This window comes from Aspergillus mulundensis (genome assembly GCF_003369625.1).
Source record: "Aspergillus mulundensis strain DSM 5745 chromosome Unknown scaffold_5, whole genome shotgun sequence".
Lineage (NCBI taxonomy): Eukaryota > Fungi > Ascomycota > Eurotiomycetes > Eurotiales > Aspergillaceae > Aspergillus > Aspergillus mulundensis.
In genome coordinates, this window is record NW_020797893.1 from 2,654,083 (window position 1) to 2,666,202 (window position 12,120).

At 46.8% G+C, this 12,120-nt stretch overlaps 4 protein-coding genes across 4 annotated transcripts in view; 1 reads left to right on the forward strand and 3 right to left on the reverse strand.

Annotated features, from left to right (window-relative positions):
- Positions 1–221, reverse strand: part of DSM5745_06148 (uncharacterized protein) — a gene marked incomplete at both ends in the record, with an annotated part of 2,212 nt that extends 1,991 nt beyond the window's left edge. The window contains 2 exons of the mRNA XM_026748164.1: positions 6–145; positions 219–221. Coding sequence (XP_026603996.1) covers positions 6–145; positions 219–221 — 143 coding nt within the window. The remainder of the gene's footprint in view (positions 1–5; positions 146–218) is intronic.
- Positions 222–1,536: 1,315 nt separating this feature from the next.
- Positions 1,537–3,189, forward strand: DSM5745_06149 (fungal specific transcription factor domain-containing protein; the record flags this gene model as incomplete). The annotated part of the gene is made up of 2 exons (XM_026748165.1): positions 1,537–2,758; positions 2,819–3,189. The coding sequence occupies 2 exons, from the start codon at positions 1,537–1,539 to the stop codon at positions 3,187–3,189; spliced, it is 1,593 nt and encodes a 530-aa protein (XP_026603997.1).
- Positions 3,190–3,746: 557 nt separating this feature from the next.
- On the reverse strand, positions 3,747–5,483 carry DSM5745_06150 (uncharacterized protein; the record flags this gene model as incomplete). Its single annotated transcript, XM_026748166.1, has 1 exon — positions 3,747–5,483. The coding sequence occupies one exon, from the start codon at positions 5,481–5,483 to the stop codon at positions 3,747–3,749; it is 1,737 nt and encodes a 578-aa protein (XP_026603998.1).
- Positions 5,484–9,554: 4,071 nt separating this feature from the next.
- On the reverse strand, positions 9,555–11,945 carry DSM5745_06151 (uncharacterized protein; the record flags this gene model as incomplete). Its single annotated transcript, XM_026748167.1, has 1 exon — positions 9,555–11,945. One exon carries the CDS (start codon positions 11,943–11,945, stop codon positions 9,555–9,557), a length of 2,391 nt encoding a protein of 796 aa, XP_026603999.1.
- Between the last annotated feature and the right edge of the window lie 175 nt (positions 11,946–12,120).

A 12,120-nucleotide genomic window follows, 5' to 3' on the forward strand; every position in this document is an offset into this window, starting at 1 on the left:
CTCACGCGACAGCCCTGGGAGACTGGCTGATGCCCGGTCCCGTCTCATGTACAATGACCTTTATTCCTTGCTGTGCAAGAAGGAGTGCAGTAAAGAGCCCAACAGGGCCTGCGCCTATAACGGCGACCGGATTTGACTTGGCATCCTGTGGTCACAACAGAGTGAGGGCTGATATTTGCGAGGAATAGCCTGACTTGAGCTGGGAGAATAAGACATACCATGATTTGCGTACGATCTGGTGTTCGACAGAGCACAATCTCATCCGAGTATACAGCTGGATGAAGGTCTACGGGTACATACAGACAACGTCATTTATAGCCCCGGAGTGGATACTTTCACCAAGGCTGGTACATGATCCGCAATTGGCATCGGATTGGCCAAAGGGGCCTCATTACGGCTGCTGGCAAGGTCCAAAGTGCCGAGACTCCCACATTTCCCTGTCCCTGAGACTCCACCACGGCCTTTCCCGGACTCCGTGGTTTGCCGGCTCAGTAAGGCTATACCATACTGGGAAGACCCAGAGGACCATTAGACATCTGTGGGGGTATTCTAAGGTATATATATGATGTGAAATATACAGTGCTTCTGCTAAATGAACCACTAAATACATTCAACAAGATGCCAAATAACACGCTATAGCCAATGCCTTTTTCATGCGGAGAGGTCTTCAAAGCCCATGTGACTGGAGCCTGCTCGCCAAGACTGCGGAGATGCCGACCGAAGGTTCAGCTTCACTTTCTCGAACCCAATCTTCACTACAATAAAGCCAATCCGTTGATAATCGCTCTATTACCATTAAAGAATATCCAAATATCTATGGACGAGACTGTCGCCGATCCCCAACATCGGGCGCAAGAGAGTCCAAGCCGTACTAGTCCCCGCCCGACGGTCAAGGGCCATCGTGCCTGTTTCCAATGTAGACGGTATGTGGTCCATGAATAGCGTGCTCGAATGACTTATTCTCCTCCTCCATCCACAGAAAGAAGACAAAATGTGAGTCTCCATGTACAGCATACAGCCCATCACCTACGAGCAACCGTTCTGACCCACTCCACTCCATCATCAGGCGATATGAGACAGCCAACTTGCGGACTGTGCCAAAGAACGGGCGGGTCCTGCAGCTTTCCCACCAAGAGAAACACGCCGAAAACACGCCGACCAGCCGCCAGCATTGGCAATGACGGCAGGATTGATTCACGGAAGCTTGGTAAAGATGCCGTCTCCTGAAATGTGTGTAGATCTCCAAAACTCATTCTCCTTCAAGAACGCATTGTGGACCTTCTCGAGTTACGGCCCAAGAATGGAGACGCCGTGGATATCCTGGCAGGACACTTGTCTGGGGTACACCCTTTGGCTGCTCGTTCCAGTGGCACTGGATCTCGTACCTTATTGACCTTGAGGGATGATACGGGTCCATATCAACCGACCAGCGATGACGTGGCCGACAAGCCTAGGTCCACCACAGAGACACCGACATGTGCCTTAGATGGAAGCTACCCCTGCGGCTCGGTCTCTTCCAGCTTCTCCGTACGATCAATGAAGGAGTGTGACGCGGGGTGTGGGTGGTGGCTGATCGTGCCGGAGTCAGTCCTTTCCGAGCTCATCAATTTGTTTTTTGACAAGGTCCAAGGGTGGCTTCCACTTTTCCACCGTCCTCGATTCTGCAAAACCTATCTCAGGAATGGTATCTTCGACAAAGGCATTTCCTCGCGCATCACCACGATCGACTCACTCCTGCTTTGTGGCATGTTTGCCCTGGCCGCCCGGCACTCCACCAACCCATGGTTCCGAGATATCGCAGCACAGGACCGGGGCCAGCGATTCGCCGATGACGCGTTGAAGTACTACGAAATGTCTGGCGTGTCCGAACAGACGTCAGCACTGCAGTACCTCCAAGGCTGTATCTTGCTGACATTCTACCTGTACACTGCTGGGCCGTCCCATCGTGCCTGGGTCCTTGCTGGCGTCTGCGTCCGTCTAGCCTACGAGATGAACCTGTGTAGCATGGACGAGCAGGAAGAGGACCACTCTGTGGATCCAAGCGACTGGTCGTACGCAGAGGAACGGCGCCGGGCATTCTGGCTAGTCTGGGAAGTGGATACATTTGGGTCTGTCATGTCCAGACGCCCGAGCTCGGTGAATCGCTCAATGATGGCCGTCCGACTCCCCGTTGCGGACGCGGCGTGGTTCGCCGACACCCCAGTCCAGTCCCCCGTCATTGATCCAAGGCCGTCTAAGGCTTGGGGCATCCTACAGGAGTCGCCGAACGAACACGAGTGGGCATGGTACATTGTCGCGCATTTTCTCATGACCATAGCCAGTGAATATGCGGCCAGTCGACACACAACTAGGCACGATGAGGACGAGCTTGCTGAGAGCATGGCATGCTTTTCGCTTTTAATTGCGCAGCGCTTCAGCCTCGAGAGTCTTGGATTTTCGCAGCCCATTGATGCCGCGAAGCACAACTGGGTGATTGGAATGCATCTCATGCTGGTGTGTGGCCGCTCGACCATCCGGGCTAGTTTCGCGGGGCAGTTCCTGGGCTTGTCGCGGCACCCGGCTCGAGTTTGTTTGCAATGGCAGCCCGAGCACATTCTTTTGAGCCATCCGTTTCTCGCATGCTGCCTCCTCTCGGATCTGGCCTACCCCTCCGAAGATGCCTTGAAGGAGCCGGACACGCTCGCTCACAATAACGAGGTCGTGAAGCTGGTCTTGCTGCAGTATGCCTCAGTCTGGAAGCTAGGCTCCGTCGTAGCAGGTAAGCCTTATTGGCGTTATGATTGTAACGGTTGTCCTGGTATTGACTGAACCCACACAGACCTAAGGGCGTCTTTGACCCGCGGCGACACCCCCTTGGTAGCCGCTCCGATCAAAAAGCGCTTCGCCCTGTACTTTCCATCGCGCGTCAAAAGTAGGCGTTGCCAAAATTCCAGAGTCTGCCAGCCCGGCCTGCTACCAGAGACTACCAGGTTGGGTATGAGAGAAGATATTACAAACACCGAAGAAACCACTTTCGACCGTCTTCTAGCTCCACAGGAATATCCGCACCAGCTACCACAATTCACCGAGCAAACTCGGTCTATAGAGCCAGGGATGACGGACCTTGCCAGCCCGCCTGCGGGAGATGTCTCCAACTTCCTCCACTTTTACGGTCTAAATGAGTGGGCGTTGCGCAGTTCGGCGGATTAGGAACCGTCTAAGAAAAGCTCGGGAGGAGGACACTGCTGGCCGTCATGACGGACTATGCCACGTAGGGTTTGATGCGTCTTGGGAAACAGTATCTGAAGAGTATCCGTTGGTTCTCTCGTGTAGACCATATGGATTCCATACCAAATACGGGCCTTTCGATTTGGTGAGTGACAGCAGACGTGGTAGTAGCCGGCCCTCGTCTATTTCTGATGGTGGGTTCCCATCTGATGGTGTTGGGAGCCCACGAATATGCGGCGAAACCACCTGAAACATGCTTAGACCCCTTGCCGTCAGCCTGACACTGATTGTATTTTGAGATGCCCACGAAACTTTGCTGTTGTCTCCTGTTTGTGTAATACTATGAAGAAAAGATCACCTGGCAGCAATGTCGCCCAACAGATGCATAGGTAGCGCCCACCAGCTATTACCAAGTAGCGAAGGTCGAGACAAGCCTCTTCGATCGATGTGGTGTTACAAATAAACCGTATCTCAATGGCAGGGACTTCGGTCCAAGCGGAGAAGGGCTTTCTCTCAACCCAGGTACAGTACGGTTAAGGTTAGACACCACCTTCGTGATGCTCAGCTGTTCCTTTGTCAACGCGTTCTCTGAATGAGCTTTCAATGGCAGGCGACATGCTTCCAAGGGTTTGCGACTCGACTGATGCGGCAGTGACAGGGGCATCAATGCGGGTATCGAACTGGGCTCTCTGCTCCACTATAAAATAGCACGCTGTGCGTGGTAAGCAGCTATTCTGACACGCCCTGGAGATTGCGATCAGGAACCCACATATCACCATTAGACCGCAGAAAGCCGCCGAGACAATCCAAGCATTTCGAAAGGCGCTCAAGTATGCCCTTTTCATCGCTGCGACTGCCGCCTGGGCGATTTCTGGGGTACCGCCAGGCACCTCCGCCGCCGCGTCCTTGCGTTGCGAAGACACAGCGTCAAGCAGTGCGGGCAAGGATGAGGAAGGCAGTCCGAGCGGGAGCACCGCCGCACTGACTTTCCTTTGGAGTTCGTCATTCAGGCTGCTGTTGATGACTGCATTGTTGATGGCCAGGCCGATTGCGCCTCCCAAGCTTCGGACCGTGGTCATCAACGCTGATGCCAGCGTGACCAGCTCCGGGGATACTGCAAACTGCGCCGAGACCATCGTCAGCGGCACAATGGAGGCCAGGGCGATGCCTGGTAGAATGGGAAGGATCCAGAATACATATCGGGGTGTGTCAATCTTGACTGTCGCCAGGAGAATGAAGAATAGTAGAAGAAAGATCCCGCCGAGGACGAGCGGCGGCCGGAGTGACTTGCGCTTCGAGGACCAGAACCCAAACACTGGGGAGCCGACGAGGCCCGTGAAGAACATGATGGCAAAGTTCGTAGCCGCGGAAAGAATATCCTCGTCGTATACCACCGTGATTTCATAGGAGAAGTAGGAGTTTGCTGCGAAGAATGAGAGGCCCTCGACGAGAATCACGACCAGGGAGACGGGGAAGTTTCGATTCCGCCAAAGGCCATGGTGAAGCATACCGTCCTTCGTAAATCGACACTCGTAAATGATAAACAGGACCATGGCGACGACGCCGATGATGAACGGACCGAGGATGTTCGCACTGCTCCAGGAATACGGGTTGTCGGACCACGCCAGAGTCATCGAGAAGAGCGCAAGAGCCGGGGGGAAAAGAACGTATCCCACCCAGTCCAGGCGTCTGAGCTTCTCAGTCGTGCTAAGAGAGACCTGTACTTCTCGCGGCGACGGGCTGTACCCTACAACACAACCCACCGCTGCGAGCGCGTACATACCAGCCTCAATATACCAGAAGACACGATACCTGGAGAGATTCCCATCGCGAAGCAACCCCCCACCAAGCAGCAGGCCCATGACCCCGCCCAAGCTGGACGCGACGCCGGCAGATGCCTGAGCGACCGGCCGATGGATCCTAGGCAGGACCTCCGACAACACAGCCAAGGCGACGGACTGGCACGCGAAGCCGAGGCCGACAATCGCGAAGCCTGCGATGATCACGCCGGAGCTCTGGGCCCGGGATACGATGAGTGAGCCGACTACGCCGGCGAGTGCGAATGCGACGAGGACGGGCTTCCGGCCCCAGTAGTCGGCGGCTTGGCTGATGGGCGGGTTCAGGGCGACGGTCATGATGGTGATGCACGACGAGTACCACACGGTCTTGTCGGTCCCGCCGACTGCCTGCGCCATTGACTGGGCCATGAAGCCCGTGGCGGTGACGGAGCTGAGCTGCGCGAGGTAGATGAGGTTGACGACCTGGACGGGGGACATGGTAAGTACCGTAGGGCGTTAACATGAGGAGGATCAGAGCGGGTGCTCATGGCAGACTAACCATAAGGCAAACGATTGTCTTTTGTTCGACGCGGCTTCTATGCGCCCCAGGTGTCATGAGAGCATCGCGATGAGTCGGAGACATGATGGATGGATCAAGGTGAGTATATGCTGTCAAATATTGCCCTTGGAGGGGTTAAAGGTTGAACAGACTTTCTCTGTCATTTATAATTCCGCAGAGCAGCAGGGCAAGTGCGAATTCAAGGGTACAGGTCAGAGCGGAAATAGAAGAAACACAAGTTGCCGGCATGGTCATGGATGTTCGAGCCGTCCACTGAAAACAACAGGACCACGGATGCCCCTCACTCGGGGATGGCAATTGCAGCATTGGCCAAGAGTAGGTCGGCATTTGGATTTCTTTTTGTGTTGAAATGGACGGTAAAGTATTGCTCTGTGGGTTTTGACCACGGACCAAACGGTGACCGGGGTGACCGGGGTGACCGGGGTGACCGGGGTGACCGGGTTGACCGGGTTGTTAGTGCCCTTGAGAGGAGGTAGTGGATCTAAATAAAAGCAACTAAGCATCCGCTTTACTTGGCCTATTACACTGTAAAATCTATGGTGCATCTCGTGCCGCTTACAACAAAGCCCAACACTGATAACCATATCAAGATATTAACCCTTGTTCTAGCAGCAATGGCACCCAGCCATGAAATTTTTTATAGTTCTCGGCCTGATAAAATATATAATATAATAAAGGCTATAATAAAAATAAACTATGTTTAATTTAACTATTAAAAATATTTTTAATAATATAAAAATTATAAGAATTAAATATAAAAAGCTTACTAACTAAATTAAAAAGACAAGTGCGCAGTAAGGCATAGAAAAAATAAATAAAAAGCTAATATATTAATATATTAATAGTTAAAATAAAATAACTATATATTATAAATAACTACTAAAAGTATTAAAAAGCGTAAAAATAAAAAATTAATTATTGAAAGCTTAAAGTTTTATTATAAAAGCTAAGCGCAAAGTAAAATGAAATATATAAGCTAAATAATATTAATATATAGTTAATATTATTAAAATAAATAATATAATACTTAAAAAGCATAAAAAAGGTAAATATAGGGTATTTTAACTTTAAAAATATAATTAAATAATTAAAAAGTAATAAAAATATGATAAAAATATGATAAAAATATGATAAAAATACAATAAATATATATATATATACTTAGAGGGGGTATCTTGTTTTATAATTTTAAAAAAACTTAAAAAAAGATTATAAGGGTATTTTAATATTAAAATTAAAATATTATACCTAGCTATTATAGGTAGCAACACTATATTTAGATTTAATAATACAATAAGATAATTAAATTAAGTTTCTATCCTTAACTTTAAATATAAATTATATTTAAATTACAGTATTTATATACATAAAAATAGCTTATTTTATAATACTTTACAAGATTTATAATTTAAATTACTTTTTATAAAGTAAAAATATAAATTTATAAATTATAAGGGTATGATTACTTAAAAAAATTATTATTATTACTATTATAATAATATAATTCCGCCTAATAAAAAATTTAAATTTTAATTTAGCCACGCGCCAAGGCGGCGGTTAGTTATATAATATATAAAATATTAAGTTTAACTTTAAACTTTAACTTAAAAAATTAATAATGAATTTTTACTATAAATACATAATCCTTTTTTATTATAGTAATTTATATTTTGCTAAGCTTAGCGCAGTATACAAACGCGCCTTATAGTTAGTATAATAGAAATAGGATATATGGTTAAGTTTAGGGATGCTTAATTTATTAAAAAGGCCTAAAGTAACACCGGCTGGCTAGAAAAGCTAGGTAATAAAACTAAGCTAGTAAAACCCTAATTTTACCAAGTACTAACAGAAGACTTTGCCCTGGATAAAAAAAAAGAAAGGAATAAAGGAAATTATAAAAAAGAATGATTTAGCTAAAAAGGGCTTTCAAATTAAGAATATTACATGGCTTAAAAAAGACAGGCCTTTAGGAAGGTCTGCATCCATGGGTATTTAATTAAATATATTAAAAGTAGCAGAATTAATTATTAATAATAGCCTTTTAGTAGGCTAAAAATATATTAAAAGCGTGAAACCTTATAAAATTAAACTAAAGTAATGCCACTGCTGCTAAAGATTTAGCTATCTTACTTAGTTATATAAAGAATAGGTAAAGTATAGCTACTATACTAGCTAGCATAATTAATATTACTATTTACCAGGGGTAAGACCCTTGTACTTTGAATTATAATAAAAACACTTTACTAAAAATTAAAAATATCAAATACCTCTAAACCCAAGCTTTTTTAATAATATTATTAAACCTTCGCTTACTATAGTTAAATATATAAAAATTTAGGGCAGGGATGGAAGCCCTTATTAATAAACTATTAAAGCTAAAACCTTAACATACTATTAATATAAAAACCATTAATTACTACCTATTACACACATGTTAATTACAGCGCATGGTAACTTTACCAACTGTTATACTTAAATTAAAATAAATCTATTTAATTCCGCAGCCTTTTTTATACAAATAAAAGAATCTTAACCTTATCATACCGCTAAATTTAATATAATTATTTAAATATAGTAGCTACTAAGCTTTAAACCCCGGAGTTATAATATTTAATATTTTTAATTTATATCCTATTATTAAACATATATTAGGCAGCCTACACCACCTTTGCTAAACCTATACTAAATAAAATCTAAAACTATATCTAATAATACTTTTAAGTAATAAACAAAACTATAAAGTTTATCTTAACTAGCAACTTTAATTAACACTATCTAGTATAAAGCCATTACCTAGTAAACACTATGTTAAAATTATTTTAATAAAAGGTTTATTAAGGGCTTTATAATATACCTTTATAAATTTTTTATTATATAAAATTAAAAAAAAAACAAGTGGTTAGAGTGCTTTTATTTATTATAATAGAATTTTTAATATTTAATAGGGTTAGTAAAATAGCCTTATTATAAAAAAGCTTACTAAGGCGCTTAATTTATAAAATAATAAGGAAATTATAATATATTTTAATAATACTAGTGCTATTATTAATATTATTAATTAAAAGTTTTAGTTATTACATGCTAGTTAGCTAATAAATACTTTATTTATAAAATATTTATAAGTAATACCTTATAAAGTTTTACTATATATTAAAAAAACCTTATAAATAAAATAATTAAATTATTAAAAGTAATTAAATTTAATATAGTTTAAAATTTAACAAGCCTTAAAAAAGCTCTTTAATTAATAAATTAAAAGTATAAAAGTTTTTATTATTTTTATTTTTAATAATACTTTTTATACAAAATATATATATAGCTTTATAATATAGCCATGTATTACTTAGCTAAAAAAATGTATTAAATATTTAAAAGGCCAGTGCTTAAAATATAATTATTTTAATTAAAACTAGCGCAGCATGTAATAATTAAAGTTTTTTTAATAACTTGCTGCTTGCTATACATAGATAATCCAGAGGTTTACTATGAGCAACGCTATTAGCTAGTCATCAGGTTCTTTCAGTAGGGGTCGGGAGAAATAACATTGTTGCTAGTGTTGTTGTATGTGCTTTATGTACGTTAGTAGGAGAAGGTTGAGAATCCATTAATTATTCCCCGCTAAATAGTCGGTTATCCTTGCTAGCCCTATGCCCCAGGCATTACCGTAACTTCAGACCGTAGATGTCCGGTGTCGCAGCCACATCATTGTTATCCCGCATGCAGAACAACACCGACAGGTACAATTAAACCCATTCCAACATAGATAGCACTGCATGAACATTGCAATACACAAAGCTAGAGCCAAAGAGAAGGCAAAATCGGCATTGCGTGATTTCCTACAACCCCCCAAAGGAGGAAAACACTAATGTCCTTCGGCACAAGCATCCGGCCCTCTCATGCGAGCGTCAGAGATAATAAACCAACACAGAATCTCCAAAGAACGCCTAGGGCAATCCTACCGCGCTATTCTACGCACCCCCGGCGCTATTCTACGCACCCCCGGCGCTGGGAGTCGCAGCCCCAGTCCCAGTCCCGCCTGCTGTCCCAGTGCCAACCCCCGGACTCGAAAGCGGCGACACTAACACCCCCGGCGACACCGGCGATGCCGGATGACTGAACCCAAACGAGCTGGTCCGACGATGCCTCTTCGGACGGGAGGCCGGGTCTTGAGCATGTGTATCTGCATCTGCAGTGGGTGTCATCGCCGTCGCCGTTGCCGTCGCCGGTGCCGTCTCCTTCCCTTCCAGCCCAGGATACATCAGCCTGACCGTCAGCGGCGCCCCGGTCTCCTCGTCCTTGATGGCGCCGGGCGGTGGCGGATGCAAGAGCGCGCCTACGACGATCTGCGTTGGGGACTTGGGGGCTTCGAACCAGAGGATCGTTGTGAGGAGGACGACGACCATGCCCATTATTAGGACCACGACGCCCAGGACCTTTGTGCGCGAGTCGATGCCGTATTTCCAGAGTTGGACTGTCGCCCAGGATGTTAGTGTTGCGGAGGTGTAGGGGTTTGCTTCTTCCTGAGCGCGCTGGGTGGAGCGGTTTGAAGGGGTGAGGAGGGTTGTGGTGTAGGGGATCAGCGAGACGGCTTGCATGAGGGCGTTCTGGTGGATTAGACGGAACTGTAGAGCTTGTTCTTCTGGCTGGAAGGTGAAGCGCTGGAATGCTTCGATGAAGCGGGATGCGGAGCCGCGAGTTCCGGGGACGATGCCGTCTCTTCGATTCGCGGACCAGGCGGCTAGTGTCCAGTCTGGATGGAGGGATATGGTCGCTGCGTTGTTGTCAACCGAGCCGGGCTCGTCGTGTAGTATGCCAAGTTGAACCAGTTGCAGGAGGTTTGTGACTGGGGAGGGACTCAGGGCGTACGCTGCGAAACTGAGGAATGCGGTGTTGTCGCACCAGATGGCGGAGTCGTTGGTATAGCCCGGCATGGTGTATTCGTAGGTTTGCTGGGAGGCGGAGATGTTGCGGTAAGTGGACTCCCCAGGGTCTGAAAAGAGGGCGTCCCAATCGCAGGATCCATTGGCAACACATGACGAGGAATCGGGGTGGAGGTAGCGTGCTGAGGCCGTGGTGTAGATTGAGACCCCTAGGTCGAGCCGGCTGCTGGTTGGGGCTTGGATTATAAAGGAGGCGGAGGATGACGATGGGTTGTCTTCCCAGCCAGAACCCCAGCGAATACACTTTGTAAAGTTTGTCTCTCCAAGGCCAGCGTAGCAACGTACCTGCCGGTTGTCGGAGACCTCTATGACACTGGGGGCCCGGTAGAACCAGCATGTCCCTGCAAGCCCGATTGTAGGGCCGACGCGCTGCAGTTGGACTTGGAGAGACTGGTTAAACCGATGGGAATCGGGATAGGTATCTCTGTCACCATACGGCACATTCGAACTCGTAGCAACATGATAGTTCACTAGGTCTTTTGAAAAGTCCCGTAGCAGCTGCCGACTTGCGACCCAGCGAAAGGGTTCGGACACATTCGCACTGAAGGACAGCTGTTGTTCCTGCGATACGGGGGGAAGGAGCACGCCTTCCCGACCCTGGAACTGTCGCTCGGTCGCGATGGCCGCTTCGACGAGCTCATCTAGGCTAGATGCGTACATGTTGGCCGTGCAGTTGTATAGTCCGTCAGCAAGTGAGCCTGGCTTGCATGCTGCAATCCGGTCGTCCGTTGGAGGCTCGGAGGCGAGGAGTTGGCCGAACGCGGTGGACTCGGCCTTGTTGATGTCTATCCACTGCAAGCCTGGTATGACAAGAGTGGCTGTGGCCACGCCCATAAGATTTGCGACAGCACACATGACCATGACCAAAGCAATGAAGGAATATAGGATCCACAGAGTTGGGACACGGCCCTTCGTAGCCGGAACGCTGGCATTTCGACCTGTCTCCACAGCGAGGTCTCGAGCTTTCATCGCCAGATCCTTCAGGTACAGCAAGTCCATAAACTCTGCGTATACCAGAAGGAGACTGACTGGAAGGCGGTTGTCCTTGGCAGAGAGATAGAGTGCAACGCGGTAGATGAGGCTGGCGGCCACATACATGAACCAAACCTCTAGCCCCTTCGCTACGAACTGGAGTGCGCCGAGGACATCACGGTTGGTCTTGTCAAGCCGCTCAATCTGCGACACTTGGCTGGTTGAGTTGGGGTTTATCTTACAGTGGCCGCCGCAGTTCAGCCCCGAGCCGACGATGTGCCCTTTGTAATTCAGGATTATGAGTGCCAAAGCTGGCGCAAGCCAGAGAAGCCCAACAATGTTGCGCGGGTGTAGCAATCTGACGAAACCGTGCTTCGACCCGTTGAGGAGATCGCGGCCGCGGGGATAGTGGGAGGGCGAGAGGTCGGTGGAGGACACGGGGACCGCCTGAGTCTCAGTTTCCTTCATTGTCAAGCTACTAGCTGTACTGTATCGCCAGAGTTTGCGGGAAAAGAAAAGCAATGACGAGAAGGGTGCGGATCAAGTTCAGGCTGCGTGGAACGAGGAGGCTCTATAGCATCACATATGGTGGCCTTGGAAGACAGCTCCGAATTGCCGGCCGAAGAAGCTGGGTAGCCAGCCA